Raw genomic sequence first — 25,897 nt, 5'->3', positions numbered from 1 at the left:
ACCAATGGTGAGGCTTAACGACAAAGACAGGGTGACGAGGGAGTCAGGAAGTATATCGCTATCTGAAATATTGACAAAGATGGTGTTACAGGGACGCAGGAAGTATGGCAAGGGAGACGCAGCATCTCGTTCCCTTCTCAGAGAACAACAGTTACATTCGTAACCCGAGACGTTTTCATGTGTCAAACACAACTATCCAAAAAAACATTTTGGTATGAATCAACATTCGCATACAGAATATATAAGCATTTAAAGTGAACAGTTTAGCACGTGTGATTAAAAAGTGTAGAATTTTTATGATATTATCCTACACTACACGCGGAATAATATGGATTTTTTTTCCCAGAAAACTTCTTGCACATAACAGATTCAAGCACTTTCAATGACCTGTATGTATGTATATTTTTTTAAACTTTCCAGGGCCTTGAATCCCCCCCCCCAGAGTCACAAACTTTAAGGATTTCAAGGACCCGTGGGAACCCTAATAATCTCATGTGTAATCAGAGTTTACTGTTAAGGTAAAAGAGTGTCTTGTGTGTATTTTGTGAAAGCGTTTTGACGCATGTGCAGCAGACACTTATTTTGACAAAACACGTGATGCACATGGTGACACTCCGAAAACACTTGTTTTGAATTTGCGCCCCTCATAAGAGCAGTCACGAGCCGCCACTGTAACCTAGCTATTCAAAATCTTTGTCTGCAATTTAATAATACAGACCTATTTCTTTTGTTATTGTTTTTACCACAATTATCAGTATTTATAGAGACTTACAATGTCTGCAGCTAAGATAATTTATTGTGCAAATGTAAATTTAATTGAAAAATATGGTACATCAGAGAAGATGCAACATTAAAGATATTGTGACAATGCCTGTGAAAACCCATCTGAAGTATTTATTTGTGGTTTACTGTTTTCTACATAAAATCCTCCTACATAAATGTAAAAAAAATTCTAATATAAAAATATAGACTTGATATCTTCTAAAGTTAGTGGTGGTTGCTTTGAAGCAGTGCTTCATGAGGCTTCGAAACAGTTATGAATCTTTTGTTTCGAATCAATTGGTTCGGAGCGTGCCAAGTCACGTGATTTTAGCAAACGAGGCTTCATTACATCACAACTGTTTCGAAACGTTTCGAAAATCCGACGATTCACCACTAGGGGGAGTTGATCACAAATGACCAGTGTAGGTGAACTCGGAAGAGATGGGAGAAACGAAGTTTCGAATCAATTGAACCAATTGCTTCAAAAATTGATTCAGTTTTTCGAAGCGTACGGAATACCACACACGCTGGCGACACCTGCTGGTCAAAATAGTTTAAAAGCAGATCGGTCCAAACATTTAACACTTTATTTTACAAAATGATATCAAGATTTGTATTAAAATATTTTAAAAAAATTGAACTTAATTAAGACATAATTAAAAGCGTATTATGCGTTTTTAGTTTTATTTAGGGCAAAAAAATCATTAAAACGAAATCCCCTTTTAATTATGCACACTTTTGTCATTAAATCTAAAAGTAGACAAAATGCAAGTGTATAATTTGCGTATATTCTCATGTCAGATTATGTCTGTCACAAAGATAACACGAACACTCATATCAGACACATTTTTAAATACATATTTAAAGCAAAGATAAATAAATAAATAAATAAAAAATAGCATCCAAAACAAATATGTTTATATAAACAGATTTTTTGTTTAGATAAATGGTCAACTCAAGCTTATAATATACGAATATGTTTCCCATGGAGTTGTGTATGCCAATTATTAGTCTTTATGTATATATATTCTTCTAGTTCAAAGTTTAACATTTTAGAAAGATGCAGTTATGTGACTAAGACAACTATGGGCTTAATTTGAAAAACTTTATTAAAAAGCACTCAAAATACAACTAGCACAAGTCCAATGAACAGATGAGAGTTTGAATATTAAAAACCCCAAATCCAAGCAATTATCTAAAAACAAACAAACAAAAAACAAAATCTAAACCAAAACTGTGACAAACCAGCAGAAAAGATCACAATTGTGGCAGATCACATATATTACAGCACCAACCACTTTAAAAGCAGAAAAAGGACAGATTTATCTTAATCACTGAACCAAATTTTGCATGCAAAATATGCAATATGCCAAGAATATTAAATACTAGCAGAATTCCTTACTGATTTTATAAAATACCACACATGGATTATTATTAGACACAACTTTATATGATTTTATGAAGTAAATTATGTATTCATTCTTTCACATATACAGTGTAAAAACATTGCCATGCAACAAATGTAACTTGTAAAAGAGCTACGTGTGCTAAAAATGATATTTGCTCTGTCAAATGGCCACAAATGTCTTCACAATACACCATGCATAATGACCTATCTGCACCAAGAACCTGAATTACTCATTACTCAAATAAAATTTGATAAATAGTAAAGGTTATGTTTCATACTGTTAAAATCGAGCAACAGAATTAAACATATTAGTAAAAGAGATTTTAAATGACATATTAGTACACATTTATACAAAAGACAACATGTAAATAAGGGGGAACTTAACAGTTCGCTTTTAAGGCCAACAACAAGTGCAATATACAAGGCTAAAAAAACAGGTAGAGAGTGCTATAGAGATGAGGTAAAGTATCAAGGTGCTGTAACTTAAACTTTTATAACAAGTTGGACATTTATTATTAAACACGTCATACATTCAGGTTGAAAACAAAAACAATAAATGACTACAATGTTTTTTTTTTTTTAATAAATTGTTGAAATAAATGCAACCATATCAAATGATTTACTATGCATGGCATCTAAAAAAAAAAATCTGTATTAATTTAAAGCAACTTGTGTGAGTCATTAGCTCATAGTTAGTAGTATATGTGTGTTTGCATGTAATAAATTGGTAGTATTGAAATGCTACAAGCAAGACTTTGAACTCAACACTAAGATATTTCTGACTATACCTCAAGGCCACACTAGTGACCAAATCTTTATGTCTAATTGAAAAAAAAAAACTATTATTATTGCTGTAACAGAATATGTCTACTTTCCCAAGCGGAATTAAAGCAGTATATGAATGTATGTTTGATATTGTTAACATTAGTGTCCACTCTTGCTCCTAGAGATCTGCTGTGGGGCAAAATTTTGTTTTAACTAAATATTCAAACACCCTGTTTGTAATTTTCCAGTAACAGATTCCCAATGGCAACAAAAATGCCTGCAAATTTGGCCAAACCTCATTGGTTATGTGATGCAGTTTACTTTTGCATATGGGAAACACCTAATGACAAGCCAGTTTTCTGTACAGCCCAAGGGCTCTGAGTATGCACAGAGCAAATTTTTTTACTGACAGACAGATCTCAGTTGATTAGCAACATATCCTGTAATGAAATGCATAGACCTTGAAACACAATTTGAAAAAAACCTCAAAATTGTGTGGAGATGCAACAATCTGATAACTTATTGATACCAGTGCCACCACTCTCAAATATTTGAAGCCCTGAGTAATTTTAAAGACCCTGAACAGCTGATTCAAGTGTGTTTGATTAGTGGCATCAAACCTCTACAGGACACTCCTCATGAAGAAGCTCTTTTTCTTTACTATAATTACTATACAGATACAAATAACTAATAGAGCAAAAACAGAAGAAATTAATATTGTCTGCAGTGTTGTTTCTGCTTCTTGGACTCCATTATCTGCTGTTGATTCTGCAGCAAAGAATAGTTGAAAAAACATCACTTCAATGTGATAAAAGCATCAAAATTCATACTGAAACTAGTTAAATTAAATTTAGGACATTTAAAGTATTCAGACGGCATTAATTTTAATGCGTTACATACACAGCACGGTTATTATAGTTAAAAAAGTAGTAGTTTTTATTTTTATTTAGTTTAGTAATGTGTTATTTTATTTTATTTCAGTTTAGTTTTAGTTCTTTTTAGTGGTACATAAATAGTTTTAATTTTGTTTATATTTTTCAAAAATCATGACTTTTAGTTTTTATTTAGTTTTAGTCTATAGTGTAATATCATGGTAGTGGTGGTCAAATGTGAACATACAACTTGACAAATATGGAAAAGTTAAAAATAAGAGGAGAATAAGAGGATTTAAAAAATATGTTTTTTTTTTTTAAATTTAGTCCTGCCTTTTAGTCAGTCACCAGCAGTGGAGCTCTGTGTCCCCCATAAGTGATTTCGACAACTACAAAATTATCACCATATGAAAGCACACCACATGCCTTAGAATGTTGTTATTGGTGAGTTTTGGGTCCTCTAAAGATTTGAGAAATGTTTAACTGTGGGGAAAATGCTGTGCTTGGCACTTTTCTCTTAGCTGTCCTATCAAAGTGGAGGAAGGGCGGGACAATTACCACACCAACCTAACTAACTCAATTCTGGGAAAATATTAGACAGAACATGTGTTGGGTGATAAATAAACCTATGCTGGGGTGAATCAGCACATCCTACTTGTTACATACAGCAACATCGGAATGGTCCTCTTTCTCCTCACTTGTAAATACTGAGCGGTAGATTCGAATACGTCATGCATGAGCTTTTTCACATGCTTGCGCAATATGTAAGGTCGCGGGTTGTTTTAGTTTTAACAAAATGCTCTAATGTGAACAAAACCTCAGAGTTCTAAAGATAAAAATTTCATGTAATATCCAGCCACCTTACACACCTTTAATCAGCAGGTGTTCCTTTACAAGTTCAGATGAATGTGTGATGAAGCACTGGTATTCTCCTGCATCAGAGTGTTTAAGACTCTTAAGTTTGAGAGAGAAGTTTCCTTTCTCATACTCCTTGGACACAGGTTCAGCTCGGTTCTTGAAGACTGGCTCCTGGTCCTCTACTGAACATTGGCCATTTATTATGTCATACACAGTTAAGCTACCATTGTATCTCCAGTGCACAATAATTTTAGAAAGTTTGACCTCAATTTCACTGGAAGTACATGGTAAAACCACTGAACCTCCAATAACACCAACAACATGCAGGGATACTGAAATGAAAGAAATTTTTTTTTACAAACAAACACACAATTTGGCATTTCTGAATAAAGCACAAGTTTCAAGTTCAAAATTAGTTTACACAAGCTGCTTACCTTTGTTTATCAGCAGTGCCAACACACAGATGCAGTAACTGTAAAAAAAAGAAAAAAGTCGAAAACAAGTTTCTAGGACCAAAAACACTAGCTTGAACGCAGTTATGTGCAAACTGCACTGCACACTGTCAGTATAAAATTGCAATGAATTACTGCAATAAGTAATCATTGTAGCAGATGCCACGATTAAATTAGATCACAGCGAAAAACATGGCAATCTAAAATCAATCCACAACTAATAAAGTAGCATTAGCCTTTAATGCTAGCTAACTACGACACATCTTTTTCCAACGTACAGTAACTTACGTCGATATTTTTTTACATACCTGATGCTCATGGTACCGCAATACTATGAATATATATTGCGAGATATATATAGTTTAAATAGCTATCTGAAATTAAGGTAAACCACTATTTCTATAAAACAACAAAAAGCATAAGCGACACTTCCGCATTTTTACCAACAGTCGCCTCTTTTTTACTAGGGCTGAGAATCGATTCCAAGAAGAAACGATTCCAAGTTGAATTGGAACACAGGCGTTGAGAGTCGATTCCCCCATTAAGGGGAGTCGACTCTAATGCTGCGTTCCAGGTAGGTTTTTTAACCCGTGAATTACGACTTCAAAACCATGCATGACTCTATGCGTTCCAGGCAGCCTGTAACCCGTGTTTTTACAACCTTCTACCTGTGAACGTGCACTGGAACGGCAGTCAAACCCGTGACTTCCCAGCCGTGAACTCGTACTAGATCGATGTACTCCCAGTTCAAAGTCGTGAGTCGTGGTTTTGAAGTCGTGATTCACGGGTTACAGGTTGCCTGGAACGCAGCATTACTTCCCAACGCCTGTGTCGGTCTAGCCTTCGGAGGACCCATAATTTGCGTCACCTGGGGCACGTTCAATCTCACAACGGTGCACAACGTTTTGCTACGGTTTCCGGGTTGAACGACATGTTTCCTGGAAACGGTGTGCAACGGAATGCAACAGGTTTTAGAAGCGTTTTCTCTTGTTTGGTGGGTGTGTTAGAAATGTCAGCCCAATCAGGGGCAAGATGTATAAAACCACGCGGTAGTAAAGAGACAGCTCGCTCAATGGGTTCAAGTTGGAATGTTGTCTTTCATTCTGGACAGCAAGGTCAGTGACTGTAACATTGAGTGTCTTTTACAGTATTAAACACACATTTATAACTATTCCATCAGGCTTCAGAAACATTTAAAAAAGAACACAAAGAATGGCCTCTCAGCTACCGTAGTTGCAACTCTTGCGTCATCACAACAGGGTGTTCAACGCATCACCGTTTCTGTTTAATAAACGTTGTGCAACGTTTTGTCGGGGCTGAACGCAGCCCTGCTGCACGCGCCCATAGAGACAGAGCGCAGCGCGTCATAACCTGAAAACCACGCCCACCGGGGGGGAAGCAAACCAAACGTCTCCATTGACTTTGTATTGCGAGAAGCCGCCTCCTTGTCATTTCTGGCTTATAACAAAAAACTGAATAATGCCTAAAAGCTGCTGTGTGACAATATGTACAGCTAACAAGCCAAAGAACCCAGAAATAAGTTTTTATAAGCTGTCGAGCCGTAAAACCCAGCTTTTAAGGAGAATAAAGTGGATCGCCGACTACGTTTCCCCCTATTGGACGCAGTTTTACTAATAGGAGTACTATGAAAAGTTGCCTGTTTCCATTTCTGTGTCTATAAACGCTCGTTTTTTTGAAGTTGAAAGCTTATAAAAACGTATTTGTTTTTTTGGGGGGTTGTTAGATGTACACATTGTCACACAGCAGCTTTTAGGTATTAATCTGTTTTTAAGTTTAATCTGTAAATAACTTTTTATAAGCTGTCGACCCCAAAAAACGAGCGTTTAAAGACACAAAAATGGATACAGGCAACTTTTCATAGTACTTCTATTAGTAGAACTGCGTCCAATAGGGGGAAACGTAGTCGGCGATCCACTTTATTCTCCTTAAAAGCTGGGTTTTACGGCTCGACAGCTTATAAAAACTTATTTCTGGGTTCTTTGGCTTGTTAGCTGTACATATTGTCACACAGCAGCTTTTAGGCATTATTCAGTTTTTTGTTATAAGCCAGAAAAGACAAGGAGGCGGCTTCTCGCAATACAAAGTCAATGGAGACGGTTGGATCGCTTTCCCCCCGGTAGGCGTGGTTTTCAAATTTGCATAACTGCGCTCTGTCTCTATCGCTCCTGTTAGCAAAACAGCGTAGACTTCTGACTTATTAAAATAAATATGAAACCAAAAAAATATTAATCTATTTTAGAAAATGTTACACGTTGATGTAGATTAAACTAACATATCAAATGAATCAACCTTAGAAATATACGCAACATAAACAGACTAATATTATTAAAGGGATAGTTCGGCCAAAAATGACATGATTTACTCACCCCCAAGCGGTCCGAAATGTGTCCATCATTTTTCAGACGATGACATCAGTTAATCAAATGTGAAGTTACGGGGTCCACGTCCTTCAAGTCCAAAAAATGTGCATTTATCCTTCACAAAATAAATCCAAACGGCTCCACGATGATAAACAAAGGCCTTCTGAGTGTAATCCGCGCGGTGTTGTTGTAAAAATATCCATATTTCAAACTTTATAAACCAAAATAACTAGCTTCCGATAGAGCCACCATCTTAAACTCCTCTGTATTTAGGAGCGATCAGCGAGCGTAGTGTACGCACTTTTCTTAGTGACGTATGACAAATGCGGAGGGCGGGGGCACAGAGCAGCAGCAGAGTAACCATTGTAAACTGCGTATGCTCTCATCTTGAATGCGGATGTGACTAAGATGGTGGCGTTTTCGTTCATAAAGTTTTAAATATGGATATTTTAAGAGTGTGGTTCCAAAACGCAATAAATTCATTTTGACAAATTTCTATACCAAGAAAGTGACCTGATGAAAACCACTATTTTCTGTTACAAACTTTCACATAGCATCTTTAGGTTATAAAAACATAAAAAAATCTGTTGAATCAATATATAAATGTGCGTTCATCTTTGTCATTTTATATAGTTGAACAGTGGTACACTGATAAAAAACATTAAAGGAACAGTATGTAGGATTGTGGCCAAAACAGGTATTGCAATCACACAACTGGTGGCCAATACACAAAATGACAACATAAACATCAGTTGAGGGCTGCAACTCCACTTTTTAAATGACAATATCCTGGCCAGACCACTGTTGTCAGTGATATAAGTATTTGAAATAAAAAAGAGTTCTTAATGTCTAGTGACATATCAGGGCCATTTTATGATTAATTTATATAAATTTCTTACATACTGTTACTTTAATGGCATTAATCAAAACACTTACTTTATCGTATATAGAACACTGCCATTGCTGCAGTTACTTGACGTCATCATCGCTTAACATTTTTGAAAAACACTAGCTTGAACGCAGATATGTGCAAACTGCACTGCACTGTCAGTATAAAATTGCAATGAATTAATGCAATAAGGAATCATTGTAGCAAATGCCACGATTAAATTAGATCACAGCGAACAACCTGGCAATCTAAAATCAATCCACAACTAATATCATTAGCCTTTAATGCTAGCTAACTACGACACATCTTTTTACTACGTACAGTAACTTACTTCGATATTTTTTTACATACCTGATGCTCATGGTACCGCAATGCTATGAATATAACGAGATATATATAGTTTAAATAGCTATCTGAAATTAAGGTAAACCACTATTTCTATAAAACAACAAAAAGCATAAGCGACACTTCCGCATTTTTACCAACAGACAGTCGCCTCTTTTTTACTAGGGCTGAGAATCGATTCCAAGAAGAAACGATTCCAAGTTGAATTGGAACACAGGCGTTGAGAGTCGATTCCCCCATTAAGGGGAGTCGACTCTAACTTTCCAACGCCTGTGTCGGTCTAGGCTTCAAAGGACCCATCATTTGCATCACCTGCTGCACGCGCCTAGCCTGGCTCCGCCCTCCTACGTTCTTCCGCTTAATTTTCATTTCGCTTCAGAACAACGTCTGGGACTGCTCTGTAGAGTTTCGTTTTCTCCAGCAAAAATCTTCAGGTCCAATCAGCGAACAGCGGGGAGTGGCTAAGAACACAGACGTTGAGGTCGTTCGCCAGACTGAGTGACATACGTCACGACCAAACGTTAGCGATTGGTTATGGCAGATTCAGAGTGACTCTGGGCAGATCCAATAATTTTAAACTTCAACAGAGGACCCTCCTTAACGGAAGTAACGCTTTGCAATGGAGCGTGGCCAGACTCTCTGTACAAATGAAATTAATGTACGAGAGTCTGATTGCACCAGGCTAGCACGCGCCCTTCGCTCCTGTTAGCAAAACAGCGTAGACGTCTGACGTATTAAAATAAATATGAAACCAAAAAAATATTAATTTATTTTAGAAAATGTTACAATTTGATGTAGATTAAACTAACACTACGCTATATCAAATTAATCAACCTTAGAAATATACGCAACATAAACAGAATAATATTATTAAAGGGATAGATGATATTAAACCCATGATTTACTCACCCCCAAGCGGTTTGAGATGCATATGTCCATCTTTTTTGAGAAGAAAACATTTTCAGTTATTTTAGAAAATGTTTTAGATCTTTCAGTTAATCAAATGTGAAGTTATGGGGTCCACGTCCTTCAAGTCCAAAAAATGTGTATTTATCCTTCACAAAATAAATCCAAACGGCTCCACGATGATAAACAAAGGCCTTCTGAGGGTAATCCGCGCGGTGTTGTTGTAAAAATATCCATATTTAAAACTTAATATACAAAAATAACTAGCTTCCGGTAGAGCCACTATCTTAAACTCCTCTGTATTCAGGAGAGATCAGCATAGTGTATGCACTTTTCTTAGTGACGTATGACAAATTCGGAGTGCGGGGGCACAGAGCAGCAGCAAAGAAACCTCTGTAAACTGCGTATTCTCTGATCTTGAATGCGGACGCCACTAAGATGGCGGCCTTACCAGAAGCTAGTTATTTTCGTTTTTAAAGTTTTTAAAATGGATATTTAAAGAGTTTGGTTCCAAAACGCAATAAATCCGTTTTGACAAATTTCGGTAAAAGCATAGACCTTAAAAAATATGGATGTAGTGTGACATCACCCATTGGTTTTTGAAGATCGTTTTTGAAGCTTAAAGTAGGCATTGCCTGCGGTCGCCATCTTGGCCGTGCGTCACCACGAATCACTCGCGGAAAACCGAAAATGGGTAAAGAGGCTGGACATGGGTGAAGCGGAAGGTTGCCCCTCTGTAAAACGTGATTCTATACCAAGAAAGTGACAAGATGAAAACCACTTTTTTCTGTTACAAACTTTCACATAACATCTTTAGGTTATAAAACATAAAAACAATCAAATCCATAACTTTATTTTCAAATATTTTAATAAAAACGAATATTTTTTTCCACAAAATGCAATAAATCCATAAAGTTAATAAATAAAGTTTTTTTTTCAAAATGCTATAAGTCTATAGTATAAATGTGCATTCATCTTTGCCATTTTATATTCATTTAGTTGAACAGTGGTACACTGATTAAAAAACACTTACAAAACACTTACTTTGTCATATTAAGAACACTGCCATTGCTGTGGTTATACTTGACGCTTAACATTTTTGAAAAACACTAGCTTGAAGGCAGTTTTGTGCAAACTGCACTGCACACTGTCAGTATAACATTGCAATGAATTACTGCAATAAGTAATCATTATAGCAAATGCCACGATTTAATTAGATCACAGCGAACTAAAATCAATCCACAACTAATATAAAGTAACATTAGCCTTTAATGCTAGCTAACTACGACACGTCTTTTTACAACGTACAGTAACTAACTTCGATATTTTTTTACATACCTGATGCTCATGGTACTGCAATACTATGAATATATCTTGCGAGATATATATATAGTTTAAATAGCTATCTGGAATTAAGGTAAACCACTATTTCTATAAAACGCGACACTTCCGCATTTTTACCAACAGTTGTCTCTTTTTTACTATGGCTGGGAATCGATTCCAAGAAGAATCAATTCCAAGTTGAATTGGCACACAGGGGATCAGCTGTAAAATGGTTTGGTCCTGCTCGATTTTCGTTGACTTTGAATAAAATAATGGAAAGTTTTTCGGTAAATCCCCTGGGGTCAATGTGCTAGCATGAGAGCAACTTGATGCTGTCGGGAGAACAAGCGACCGAAAATAATAAAGTATTATTTTGTTGGCCGAACTATCCCTTTAACAAAAAACATAACTTAAAATACTAAAGTAGTGACAAGAAAAATGTTTTCTGCTAAATACACACTTTTATTTAAAAAAGGTTTTAATTGTTTATTTTAGAATATTGGGATAGCCTCGGCTGTGAAGGATCCATTTGTTCTATCTTAACAGTGCAGAGAAATAAGGACGCATTTTGAGGCTTCATTTTAGTGCTGCGTCCGAAAACTTACAGCTAACTTTTTGCCTCACTGCCTCATGAGGCAATGACTTCAGATGCATGAAGGCAGCTTAGAGAAAGGCTTTTGGACACACTTCATAGGCAGCACGTTTGAAATATAAACAGAGAGCGCCTTTGTGATAACTAATCACATATTTGAAAACTACAATACAATTTGTTTTCGCTAGAAATGCAATTAAAAGGTGTAAAAAGGATTTATTTACACAAAATGTTTGCTCCAGCCGCTTGCTTGACCACCATTTTATTTTTTTCGAACTTGACCAGGCTCGACCAATCACCTTCCCCATGCGCAGACACGCATAGAATTGTGGGACAGGACGATGGAGGTATCTCAGGAGTCAGGAAGTAAACCTAACATTGGATTCGTACATGCCTTGATGCCTTCCTGCCTTGGTATGCTGCCTCAGAAGTATCCTTCGAATTGTGATGGCCTTATTAGCCTTTAGTCACGCTGCTGTGACACAATCGGTCTATAGTCTGGTGCTATTAAGTTTATATGTGTAAAGGCCTAAAAAGTTTATATGTGTAAAGTGTGCATGAGTTTGTTCCTGAACAAAATGCTTTAAGAATTTAACATGGGATTTTATATGAGCTATAGTTTTATGATACTGAATGAAATATATGTACCAGAAATAAACAAAAATATATTTATCCGCATACATTTATGTATTTGTGTGAGTTTGTAGGTATGTATGTATGTATGTAAATAGAATCTACCGCATATATGTATATGGTGAACATATTCTAGTCTTTACACTGTGTCAACTGTCCACACCTGGCGCAAGAAGCATGACGTGACAAACCCCCAAAGTAAATGCCTCATTACCAAGCAGCACTTGCAATACGTCTAATAGGAAGGACAAATGGTCGCTTTGTTGATGTCCACAAAAGTCACAAATTGGGTACTTCATGTGAACTTTCGGTCTTGTGAGCTTAAATTGCGTGGCCTCTCTTAGTCTACGAGTCCGTAGGGTGTCCCATCTGTCATTTTTATGCTTCAAAGTGTGCTCATCAGCGCCTCCTTTGCCCCCTTGATGCGGTCTTCAGCGAAGCCCGCACTGCAGCAGGCTTCGCGCACTTTACCAACCCAGAAGTCTTTGCGAAAGAGCAATCTGACCAATCAGACAACGGAAGGGAGGAGTTCACACTCATGGGCAACTTATCTTCCTATTTCCAGGGTGACGCTCCAGTCTGTCCCAAAATACGACTCCAGTGCCCCTCTTGGACTCAAGTCAAGGGTCCCAATGGTCTGCACTACATGATGTCATCAAAGTGTGAACTCTGAGGAAGTCCATAAGTCCGGAGTATGCCATTTGGGACAGGGACTTTGAGATGTATATTTATCCTTACAAATCTTGGGATAACCCGAAGGATGCTTCGAAATGGCACGGCTTACGTTGCCTTCAGGTACATCTGGGAAACTTGTACCTCCAAGTAGGACTTTCGTTATTATGACATATGACACGTTCAAGTGGGGAAAAGTGCCTAGACAGTTTTCCCAATACCAAAAGCATGAAAATCCTAGTAATCTTTTTTGATGATTGTATAAAGTACTGACAGAGCATGTAGCCTTAAACTAAAATAACTATGAAAAATCACTCATTACAATTGACAACTGAAATGAACGTGCCACAACTTGCAAATTTTTTTATTATTTAAATACAACTTTGTCTGAATGTTCATCAAAATGACGATATTCCTGACTCCACTTGAAGGCCAGATTACTAACCCATAAATTGTACCAGTGTGATGCATTAAGTCTTGGTTGAGGCTGCGTCCAAAATGGCACTGCCTGTCAGTTCTTGCGGCAGTGCATAAAGTCCAATAAGACTATACTGTAATAAATCCAGTAAATAATTGACATTCAAATATACATGGATGGTGCGTGTAACTCCATTGGCTGCGTCCCAAATGACAAACACTTGTGGACTTACAATGGCCATTGCATGCGTGTGTCTGTTAAGTCCACAAGACAGTATGGTATACTCTTTGGCTTTGTCCGAAATGGCACACTCCGGAAAATGGACTTCCTCAGAGTCCACCCTTTGATGACATCATGTAGGGCAGACCTTAGAGACCCTTGACGCGAGTTCACGAGGGTGCACCGGAGCCATATTTTGGGACAGACTCAAGGGTCACGCCAGAAATAGGAAGATAAGTTGCCCATCAGTGTGAACTTCTCCCTCAGTCGTCTGATTGGTCTGATTGCTCTTTCGCAAGGACTTCTGGGTTGGTAAAGTGCGCAAAGCCTGCTGCAGTGCGGGCTTTGCTGAAGACCGCATCAAGGGGGCAAAGGGGGCGCTGATGAGCACACTTTGAAGCATAAAAATGACAGATGGGACACCCTAAGGACTCGTAGACTAAGAGAGCACACGCAATTTAAGGCCACAAGACCGAAAGTCCACATGAAGTACCCCATTAAATAATTGTTTTTAACATGTTATGCACTTTTGATTTGACCGCCAATATTTTACTAACCACAGTCAGATAGCTGCTATAATGCATATCTGAACCACAAACACGATCTAAAAGATGTCAAGATGTTGAATTTCCTTTCAAACACAAAGAAAAAAGTAAATTTTAGACAAAAGTAAATATATGATGTCCCAAAGAAACATGTCGCCACTTTATTTTTACCAAAGCAGTACACTTAATTTTGTAATTTACCAAACCATTGGTTGTTTATTCTTGTACAAGATGTAAGTATGTTTCTTATCCAGAGTGCATATGGTTGAACAAAACCTAATATCTTAATTTCTCACTCTTTCACAGGGTCTGGACTGCTTACCTGCTTATCTGACGAGTCACCATCTTTGTTAATGTGTGTTAACAAAATATTTTGAAGCCTTTTTTCACAATCTCTATGTTAAATAACTCACTCAATGCTCAATAATATACTCAATGCTTAATACCATCAGACTTATTCACATGGAAACTGAAATAAACATTAGCGGTCTATTAACAAGAGTGTAAAACTATGATTTTATGTCACTGTATCTCAGAGGTGTAAAGTACTCAAGTAAATGTACTTCGTTACTGTACTTAAGTATTTTTTGGGCTACTTTGTACTTGTACTGAGTATCAAAAATATAAGCAACTTTTACTCTCTACTCAATTACATTTTTGATTGGGTATTTGTACTCTTTACTCCACTACATTTGAAATGACACTTAACGTTACTCGCTACATTGTTTATTCGTCAAAGTAAAACGAGACGAAAGTGTCAGAGTGTGATGATGGATAGAATCTGTGGTCGCGAGGTTACACGCACACACACAACTGAGGGACTTCATGTGGCGCTACGCAGAGCAATCGTATGAAATCAAAGTACTGCGAGAGCGAATCAAATGCATATGGAGAAGTCTGGTCTCGCGGTACTTTGATGTCAAACGCTGAATGGCTTGCACAGAGCCACCGTAGCGGGACATCTGCGTGCTGCGTATGTCATAAACTGTAGAGAAAAGTTAGCGTCTTATCTGAGAGAAGAGATAAAGCGCAAACATATGGATGCATATCACATTTGCTCAATAGTATATTCCTGCACAACCGGAGGCTGCAGTTTTATGACCGCAGTTTTCAATAGTATATTCCTCAAGGGACCCTTTGTTAAACATGTGATGCTGCAATCAAAACAAAAGTGATGCGCGATTGCAGGAGGGCCATCCCGCACCTCAAAGGCAAGCACAAATGTTTTATATACTCTGATGCTACTTTATCAGCTAACCTGAGCTGGTTGATATAACTTACTATAAGCCAAAATAAACCAGCGATGTCCTGTACTGATTGCCTAAGATTGATAATAAGTGTACAATTTCACTGTCCTCAAGGATGCTGTAATGTATTTACTTTAAAGAGGGATGCATGACTGAAGAAATGTAGTGCACTTAATGTGAGATAGTGGTGTTACGTCTACTACATGTGTTTTCAATTAATCTTTCAAATGAACAACTTCACGTTTTTAATATGCACATTTCTGTTACTGTATATTAACTGTAACAACCTACTCTAATACTGGAATTTTTGATATATTTAGATTATAACTTTTTTAGGATTGGCCTATAAGAATATTTGGTAACACTTTACAATAAGGTTGATTAGTTAACATTAGCTAATGTATTAACTAACTTGAACAAACCATGAGCAATACATTTGTTACAGTATTTATTCATCTTTGTAAATGTTACTTAATAAAAATTTAAGCTTTAATTGTTTGTTCATGTTATTTCAGAGTGCATTAACTAATGTTAACAAGATTTTATTAAAGTATAAGTAATTGTTGAAATTAACATTAACAAAGATTAATAAATGCTGTATAAGTGCAGTTCATTATTAGTTCATGTTAACTCATGTAGCTAACTAATGTTAACTAATGAACCTTATTGTAAAGTGTTACCATATTTTAACAGTTAGGCTATATATTTGTCAGCATGGCACATTCAAGTCCAGTAGAGTTAAATTATATGGGTTTAAATTAAATTTAATGTAGACTAAAATCTCATGGCATTTAGTTGAATAAAATTAGACTAAAACTAAATGAATTCAGATGACAAAAATAACTAAAACTAAATTAAATTTTAGTCAAAAGACTATGACTATGTTTAATCTGTGTTTGTTCTGCCAGGTCAAAATTTTGAGGTGTTAGATTTCTTTTCTATATTAGGAAGTAAAACCTCATAAATAAACTTTCTTGGTTTTCACTGACCTACAATGTCTCTTTGTGTTGAGGACTAGTGCATCTTGAGCCAACATTCAGTATGAGTAAAAATACTTAAGTACTTTTAAATTGGGTTACTTTAATACTTTTACTCAAGTTGTATTTAAATTGGTGACTTGTAACTTGTAGTGGAGTAATTTTTACAGTAAGGAATCTGTACTTTTACTCAAGTATGGCTTTCAGCTACTCTTTACACCTCTGCTGTATCTTCTTTAATCATAACATGGTTTGAGCAAACTGATGATCCTCACGCAGATCCAGGTATTGTGATGAAACTGCAAATGGTGAAATGAATGAGGATGAATGTAATGCCAGAATTTTTATAATAGTGAACATCTACTGTTGATCATCCCACTAAAACACAAACTGTGTAAGTCACACAACCACACAGCTACTGTAAATAAAAAAGGTGTTTAAAGTTTGTTGTTACATGAATAAACATTAATAAATAAAATATCGCAAATAAATTCCATAAATTTAGTATTAGAGTCTTTTATTATTATTTTACTTACTTTGCCTGGAAAAAGTCAATGAGTCCTGCATTAATGCTGTCTGAAACCTTTCAGATAAATCACACACTCACACTCATACTGACTGGCTAAATTTTATGGCATGTAAAGAATATGTTCATTTTCATTAGCCTTAATTTGTACATTGACCCACCTTCTGTGGGTGATCTCGCTATGAGTTTAAGACGTGAGGACAGACAGACTTGAGGTAGGGAAAGAATATATTTTGCAGAGATGATTTTCTAACATATTTTGTCATTTATTATTATATCCCTGTAAAGTCAGATACTAAATGTATTCTGAAATTATCACACCACAGAAAAATGTGTTATTAATCACCCGGCAAAATTTAAGTGATAGAAAAAACAGCAAATAAATAAAATAAGTTATCTTGAAAAAATCTTGGAAATCTCAAGCGGTGGGGGCGTGTCCACTGTCTGCATTGAAACCATGCACATTAGTGGGAAAGCTGTCATCTCTCTTAACTTTTAAATACCCCTGAATAGATGCTTGTGATTGTGTTAGGGGTGGGGTCATGCGCGGTGGCTCAAGTGTCTCATCTTGCCATCATTTTAGGCCCGCCTAAAATCCTGAACTCAGAAATAGTGAAAAACTGTTTAACGATCTACTACATAGGTTACAGTGATGTGTTTTAGCAATACATCTCTAAGATTTATGTGTTTGGACAATTAACAAAATTTACTTTAAAGGGGCTTTATAATATTTTTATTTTGTTTGTGTGCAAAGGAAGGGTTGCACCATAACAACCCCTATTGACCAGCTGCTTTTGAGGCCTATAGTGTACAACAGACTCGCAATTTACATAACAAGGTTCATGTTCTCTAAAAACTGTGGAGATTGCAATGTGTAAACAATATTGCTTAAGGAAATCATTTCAAAAGAGTAGCCTACAAAATAAAATAAAAATATTATTGATCCAGGCAAGAAATCACGCATAGAGAAATGTACACCAGGGGTGGTGTACATTTCTCTATGCATGATTTCTTGCCTGGATTTGCCATAGGGAGGACCAGGAGAATTACCCAAAAGGTATTCTCAAGACCCAACTTTTTTATGAAATTGGTGTATGTATTGCAATACTTTTCACACTGCATGCTATTTATATGCATTTCATATGTAGGCTACTGATGATTTAATTATATTATTGTGATTTTACAGTAGGCTACAAATGTCTAATTTCTAATACATATGTAACTTAAAACATAATCCAAATACAACAACGTAAATGATATACTATATACTGTATACAGGTTGCCTATAATTACATGAAATCCAAACAAAGGCTTGAGAAGAATCTATAACTTTAATGACATTAAAAACAGAAACATGCCTTCATGGCACGGCAATGAACAGGACAGAAAAACACACATTGCATGAAACAATAATCAACCAAGGACAATGGCAAACACAGGGGTATACACACACAACCTGGAAACAATTAAGGCAGGGAAACATGACAAGACTACAATGACCATGATCCAAGGACTACAAAATAAAAAGGCAACTTCAAAATTAAAGACATGAACACAAATAGCAGAACCCTGACACATAGAGGGTGTTTTACAAATGCAAGGATGTGGGACTGCATTTTACATTATTTTGTGTACTTTATAGATCACAATCATGAAGATAAGAATTTCTTTAGCCTTGCTAAATACCTAAATGTAAATGTTATCAAAATGAATAGGTTACCAAAAAAAATGGTACAGGGTAATAAAAGAAAGTTTTCTGACTTGATTAACTGATTCATGTAATAATATTAATGGTGCATTTAGTGGGCATTCTGTGCATGGGGAGAAAGAATACAACGTGGCCAGAGCTTACTTGAGAGACTTCCTCTCTGCTTTGACAGACTTTTAAATGAAAAAGGTTTTCCTGTCTTTGTGTCAGAGCTCTCTGCAGCAGAGTTTGATTAAATGCTGCGTAAAGGGAGACATTACATGGCTGTTTACAAGTCTACAATATGAGGATTATTCAAATTCAGATTTGTGAGTTAATTAATGTTAATTTATGCGAGTTTAGGTTTTTAATGTAATACATTGTTTTCTTTGGCTTTACAGTTTTCGATTTTATGGTGATTTTATTGTTTTTCAGATGTGTTAATGTTGTGTCAAGCGGCAGTGTCTTTAGATCAACTAACAGATTTTGGACAAAATGTGACTACACTCTTAAAACAAATGTGTTAAAAACAACACAACATGTGTTATTTTTTACACATGTTCTGAGTGTGCGCAGGGACAACACATGTTGAGTTAAATTTAACACAGAATATGTGTTATAAAATGCAACACAAAAAATGTGTTGCTTCAGTAAACACATTAATGTGTAACTTTCTATTAATTTAACACAACTGTGTGTTACCCAGTAATTGTTTAGTTTTAATATAAAAGAGAAAAAAAACATACGATTTGTAAACTTTAAATAATGAAATCAAGCAGACAACTATTAAATATTGTTCACAACATTTATTTGTATAATAATAAATATTTGACAATTAATGCTAGCATGAAAATATGCTAGTACTTTATGCTGCAAGATGTATGCTAATTTAAATAAATTTAAGTGCAAGTATAATCACTTCAAACATACATTACATTCATACATAAAAAAACACCATTTATAAAATAATTCATTGAATTTAAAAGCACATGTGTTAAACATGTTGAAACAATGTCTGAAATCGTTTTCAACATACAAGTTATCAAAAATTCTTACCTTGTCCTGAAACATTAACACGTTATTTTACATTAAGAAAAATACTTCAAATGAACTTGACAAGTGTATTCAAAGAAATTTCCATCACAAAATATTTAGGGGCGGTTTCCCGGACAGGGATTATCTTAATCCAGGACTAGGCCTTAGATTAATTAGGAAATATATCTGGTTTTAACAAACATGCCTTACTAAAAACATTACCTGTGTGCATTTTGAGGCAAAACAAAGGGCACTGATGTATTTTAAGATATGTCAGTGCAAGTTGTTTTCAGTTTGGACAGCTCTTAAAAATGTTTTAGTCTAGGACTAGTCTAATCCCTGTCCGGGAAACCGCCACACAGTGCATGCATTGGTTAAAACAGACTGCAATTTTCGGTCCATTTTGAAACTCCATTGGCTTGGATCGTTTGCAAGAGGACTGGGACAAGGGTAGATCATATTCATACCAAAAAAAAACCTGAAGACAGTTGGCAGGGATACTTAAGGTTACTTAGCTAGTAAATTTGAAAAGTCTTTCTACCGCACAGGTCAGATTGTAAACATCAAGTGGAAAGGCAAGAGAATCATTCATTGCGACAATTACATAGTGGCCTCTATGTCCTGAAGAACCGCTGGAAACCAACTGTGGCTGAGCTGATTTTAGACACCTTTTCATGATTTAGTAAGCAAAGAGGTCACGCTGGTACCAGCCTACAGAAATGAAACAATATACATCATTAGAAAATGTTGTTGCATGAAAATTACTTATTTTATATAAAGTTTTTAGTCACAAAGCTTACCGCCACCAAGTCCCACAGGTCTGAGACTTCACACAGAATTCACACAGCAGAAGATCTGGGTGTGGTAAACATGCAGGTCACATGCAAAATATAAATTATGAGAAAAAAATCTTTAAAAAGGATTACTTTTATATCTTACATTAAATGTTACATTTTAAATGTCATTTTCCAAATAAAAAATTTGGAACAGAGACAGGAAATCATACCATTATGTTGACTGTCAGCTTTCTTCAATGAATGTCTGATGTCCATTTTCTTCTCTAAAGATGCTATTTCCCTGAGTTTCTCAATAATTGTCACCTCCCATTTCCTGATAAACATGTCTTCTTTCCTATCGGTAAGTCTGGAAAACTTGATGTCCACCTTCAGTAAATTTAATAAGAAATATTAATATTGAAATGATGAAACACTTTGTTTAAAGTTATCTGCAGTTAAGTATATTACAAAGACTGGCATGTCCAGACATTGGGGATATTCCTTAAAGATTTCACCAACAGTTGGTGATTTTGTCATTACCTGTATCCATCTCCGTTGATGACTGAAGGTTTGGTCAATGGCATTCTTTATTGATGATGTCCTCTCACGTCAAATCCATTGAAGCTTCCGTCTGATGTTCTGTAGTCTCATTTTTATAAATCCACTGTGTGATGGCCCATCAAAAAAAAAAAAGAAAAAAAAAAGAAAAATGCTCCTATCATGATCAATGCAAAAATAGCACTAAGTTAGAGTCAAGTACAGTTTTTATACACATTGTCAAGTAAGTAATTTCATACACATTAATGAAGTATGTAAAACAAAGCATCCTTACAGTACATGTCCCTCATTTTGACCAAATGAGACCATAATCCAACAACACAATCTCCTTTGCGAGTGCCAGCTTTTCTTTTTCAGATGGATAGCTGAAAAAGATTACAAACAAACATTGACACAAGAATTGTGATTTACATCTAGTAGCACAAGACTACACCCATTTTATTCACTACCTAGCACTTCAGCCTTACTGCAAGCAGTGAAAGGTTCGTAAAGTTTGACTCCTTACATTTAGACCACTACGTTATGTTGAACGCGAGGGTGCGACACGAAAATAAAAAACATTATTATAAAATGTGGTGGTGCATCCAGTATGTTACAGCATCACCGAATAATAATGAGTTTTACCGTCTTTTGTCTCGTCATGCCGCTCAAAGGTGTACAGTAGGTACAGTGACGTGCATACTGATCCACCATGTGCTTAACCAAACGCGACGAGGCGTCGCGATAATCGAAAGGCATAATTTATAATATCCCGTCCTATTAACGTCAGGACATAAACTGAAAAGAAACCCGTTACCGCGTGTCACGTCTATTTATGACACGGTGTTAAAGATTTACGTTAAAGTGCTGCAAGTGTCACACATACTAACCCGTCCAATGTGCCTTTCATTAAACAATGACTGTTAACATGAATCTCCAAACGTAACTTTGCAAAACGAGCGAGCATTTAACGTTACCACAATAAAGTTTAAATGAACAGTCTCCTGCACAATTAATGCTAAAGTTTATTACACTAAATGAAAAATAGATATCATATTATAACGGTAATTTTTTATTTAAATTCTTACCTGATGTAGACAGGAGCATTCTTGACCTCTCGACTGGAAATGCGGTTGAAAAAAGAACGTCACAGCGCAGGCGCAACACAATATGCGTTCTTGTCTGTTTTTTTTCTCCTCAATAAAACAAATACTAAATACACTGCCAAGGCTCAATAATAATGTTCACGAATTTCATAATAATAAAATAATAATAACACACGCAAAAAAATATACAACAATGCGTGGTTGTCTGTCCAAGTGAAACGTCATCAGCTGACTCGTGTGAACTTACAACAGCCACCAATGGAAGAGAACGCCTGCATAATGTTTGAAATATTACTCTTATTGTGTCACAAAATGTATATTCAAAAGCTATTTAGGCGAGAATGTATGTATAAAAAGATCAAATGTGCGGTCGGTTTATAAAGATAGCGTTTATTAAAAAATCTGCTCCGACTCTTTCGGAGTTCTGATCCAGACAACCACCGGATACTCAGCGCTAATGTACCCCGCCCAACGCAGCTTGATCTCGGCAAGTCCTTATGAAAATCCCCGCTGGCTGTTATGTGGTAGTAGTGGTTAACAGTAGATATATTTTGGTTAACAGTAGATATATTTTATTTTGTTACTTCGTTTAAATATAAATCATCATTAAATTACTGGTAAACATGTTTTACACATTCATTGTGTAAGCAGTTAAGCATAATATTTACACATTATGTGTCAGTTCTAACACAAAAATGTGTTGGAATCCTTTTACACATATTTTGTGTAAAATTTTAACACATCAATTTTAAGAGTGTATAAACTGTGATCTGGACTTAAATGAAGTTTATTGGATTTTACTGAAACAATCAGATTCTCATACAGTGATACTGCGCTCATTCTCAAAATCAGCTCATTACTTTAATAAAACATTTAAAAACAAATATTCAACACAATCTAAACACCGTCTGGTGATATATAATATTACTGTAGATGAGTTAGGAGTTTATTACTGCATGAACACAGATACACCTCCAAAACTCAGTAACAGCACAAGACTGAACATCATTGGTAAGTACATTTGCTCACGTGAATAAAACATATTGATTAACAGTGTTATTTTTAGGAAATCCATACACTTACTGTATGTAAAACATAATTGAGTCACTCCTTATTTGCTCCATCCAGAAATAAATGTGTTATACATATTAAACTAATTTCTATGCAGTCAGTTACTGTCCACAAATAATAACATGCATTACCTTAACAGAGTTTGCAAACTTTATTTACAGAACCAACTCAACTAAGTGAGTTAAGCACGAATCCCACAAATGTAACGGGGGGAAATTCAACAAATATGCCAGAAACCAGTTGGACACAATGGATGACTTTCACTCTTGTATCTGGTTTGCTGAATGGTGTTCTTATCATTACAGTCATAGGTGGGTGATGCTTTATTCTTTAGTAAAAATATAAATACATGGTTGTTTAAATATTGACATGACACTGTCCACTAGTAAATTGATGAGGTTTTAACTATATAAAAATCAAATTATTTATCATTTTGTCTATAATACTTACTTTTTGCTATTTGTTTATATTTATATTTACATATATATGTGTGTGTGTGTGTGTGTGTGTGTGTGTGTGTGTGTGTGTGTGTGTGTGTGTGTGTGTGTGTGTGTGTATACACTGCAAAAAATGACTTTCTTACTTAGTATTTTTGTCTTGTTTTCAGTAGAAATATCTATATTTCTATATTATCTATATTTTATATTAATATTCTTAAATCAAGATGTATTTTCTTGATGAGCAAAATGACCTAAGAAATTAATACTAGTTTTTAGACAAAAATATACAATTTAAGTGAAATTCTGCTTAAAACAAGCAAAAATATCTGCCAATGGAGTGAGAAAATTTTACTTGAATTAAGTGTTTAAGAAAAAATAAATTTTTTCTTTCATATTTTTTTTCTCACCCCATTGGCAGATAATTTAGCTTGTTTTAAGTACAATTTCACTTAAATTGTATATTATTTGTCTTAAAACTAGACTTATTTAATAAGGTCAATTTGCTCATCAAGAAAAAGCATCTTAATTTAAGAATATTTAGATATTTCTACTGAAAACAAGACAAAAATACTAAGTAAGAAAGTCATTTTTTGCAGTGTACCTGGTAATTATCACGTTGTGGGGATCAATTGTCCCCACAACGACAGGAATATCAGTATTTCTGTGACCTTGTCGGGACACTTTGAGGTCCCCATGAGAAAACAAGCTTATAAATCAAACAAAATGATGTTTATTGAACCAGAATGTGTGTGTGCGTGGGCGCGCACGTGTGTGTGTGTGTATGTGTGTGTGCCCTCGAGTGTGCGTGCATGCTTGCATGTGTGTTTATATTTGTTTATATATTTGTTATTTAAAAAGTGTTTCTGTAGCTCAATTGGTAGAGCATGATTGTGAAAGCATGTATATCTTAATTGGACTGTAAGCCTTGCATGAAGACATTTTTAGGTGGATAAAACGGCTTATACATAAACATTAGTAAAAGGGAATTGAGATGTCCTGCGGTGTGACATGATACTTTCCATTTACAAAGATATTTACTAGTATTTTCTAGATATTATGCGTGGATTTCTAATGATTTAATTTAAAAGTTTTATAGTTTTACAGACTGATTTGTAATACAACACGGCAAACAGGGACAAAACAATTAAACTGGTGAAATGTGAATTGATGACCAATCTTAACATTCAAAATATATTTCTTTATATATTTATGTACACTGTAGAATGTATTTCTGGAGAAATAACAGTATTACTGGCAGCTGTTTGGCAGTAACTTACTGTAGATTTACATTTATGTTATTTACTGGCAACAGTTTGTTCGAAATTAAATGAACATGAAACATTTTCAGTCTTTATCTTCTACAGTAAGTTACTGGCAACTAGCTGCATAATTACAGCACATGTTTTACAGTGTTTTAACAGAATGCAGATTATGCAGAATTTTTTAATCAAATCTAAAGCTAATGCTCATGTTATATTGCATAAAAATTCCCTGTGCCATTAGGACTATTAAAGGTTTATGTTGTGAGAAATGAAAGCTGGAAAAGATGTGGAAACAGTTCAGGAAAACATAACACTGATCTACAGACACAAGTTATAGAGGAGCATCAAGACCCAAACCAATTGCAGGTAAAACATTACAGAAGATTTTGCCAAACTATTACACCAAAATATCAAAGTAGACTGATAGATTCTGAAACATTTCATTTTGTTCAGAAAGAGCATCACTTTAAATGCAAATACTATTTTCTGTTGTTGATCTTTCAGTATGTGGCGGTGGATTTTTTCAAACTGCGTAAACATATCCGGCCCAGCCAAGAAAACAGCACCTATGCTGCTTTAAACCTGCCAAACTCATAGACACAAGAATTTTACATCATACCATATCAATCATCAATACTGAAAAAAAAATGCAACAATTAAGCATGAACTGCTGACAAATTTAGCTTATAAAACATTTGATCACAAACCTTTTTCTATATTGTCTTATTTGTCTTTTTTGTAAATCTGTGTTTTACAATAAATGTATCTTAAAAATGACTGAGACTGGTTGAAACTCTATCTGTAAGCATGCTGTTTGCACTGTTTTTTTACATTAATTCGGCAAATTGTATCTTGGCTATAGGGTTCAAACATTGCATGAAGAAATCATTCATTGAAGAAATCATCTGTTTATAAATAACATCACTATTGATGACTTAGGAGTTTAAGACAAATACACCTCTAAAATTTAGCAATGCCACCAGACTACATATATAAATAAGTGATCATGCCGTTATCAAGAGCACTTGCATGCTGTATTGTAATCATATATTTTTTTTAGATACAGTATACTTTAGATATAATTTAACATTAATTATACCATTAAAGATTGCATACTTTGTTTGTAAAGCCAACAAAAAGCACAAACCGAGAAGAATCATGTAAAAGGTTACCTTACCAAATACCTTGTGGAA

The 25,897-nt window shown here is 35.4% G+C and overlaps 1 protein-coding gene and 2 long non-coding RNA genes across 6 annotated transcripts in view; 1 reads left to right on the top strand and 2 right to left on the bottom strand.

Annotated features, from left to right (window-relative positions):
• LOC141363134 (uncharacterized) overlaps positions 1-14,567 on the top strand; it is a 46,000-nt gene extending 31,433 nt beyond the window's left edge. The window contains exon 4 of the long non-coding RNA XR_012368641.1: positions 14,347-14,567. This is a non-coding gene — a long non-coding RNA (uncharacterized lncRNA). The remainder of the gene's footprint in view (positions 1-14,346) is intronic.
• On the bottom strand, positions 1,851-11,078 carry LOC141363127 (V-set domain-containing T-cell activation inhibitor 1-like). Of its 2 annotated transcripts, none has more exons than XM_073865677.1 (4): positions 10,977-11,078; positions 5,100-5,137; positions 4,677-4,997; positions 1,851-3,703 (listed from the first exon to the last, which is right to left on the bottom strand). In XM_073865677.1, exons 1-4 carry the CDS (start codon positions 10,985-10,987, stop codon positions 3,558-3,560), a joined length of 516 nt encoding a protein of 171 aa, XP_073721778.1. In that variant the 5' UTR covers positions 10,988-11,078; the 3' UTR covers positions 1,851-3,557. The 2 variants fall into 2 exon arrangements, with proteins under 2 accessions (XP_073721778.1, XP_073721779.1); XM_073865678.1 differs by lacking the exon at positions 10,977-11,078 and adding an exon at positions 5,426-5,640.
• Positions 14,568-19,268: 4,701 nt separating the features above from the next.
• Positions 19,269-21,970, bottom strand: LOC129434477 (uncharacterized). Of its 3 annotated transcripts, XR_012368614.1 has the most exons (6): positions 21,914-21,970; positions 21,121-21,211; positions 20,829-21,003; positions 20,519-20,675; positions 20,313-20,367; positions 19,269-20,223 (listed from the first exon to the last, which is right to left on the bottom strand). It is a non-coding gene; the product is annotated as an uncharacterized lncRNA (long non-coding RNA). The 3 variants fall into 3 exon arrangements; XR_012368613.1 differs by lacking the exon at positions 21,914-21,970 and having other exon boundaries at positions 21,121-21,429; XR_012368615.1 differs by lacking the exon at positions 21,914-21,970 and having other exon boundaries at positions 20,829-20,952; positions 21,121-21,420.
• Between the last annotated feature and the right edge of the window lie 3,927 nt (positions 21,971-25,897).

Source organism: Misgurnus anguillicaudatus, unplaced genomic scaffold (assembly GCF_027580225.2).
Source record: "Misgurnus anguillicaudatus unplaced genomic scaffold, ASM2758022v2 HiC_scaffold_32, whole genome shotgun sequence".
NCBI lineage: Eukaryota > Metazoa > Chordata > Actinopteri > Cypriniformes > Cobitidae > Misgurnus > Misgurnus anguillicaudatus.
Note: the sequence above shows the minus strand (reverse complement) of the source record. Positions and strands in the feature narration are given on the sequence as shown.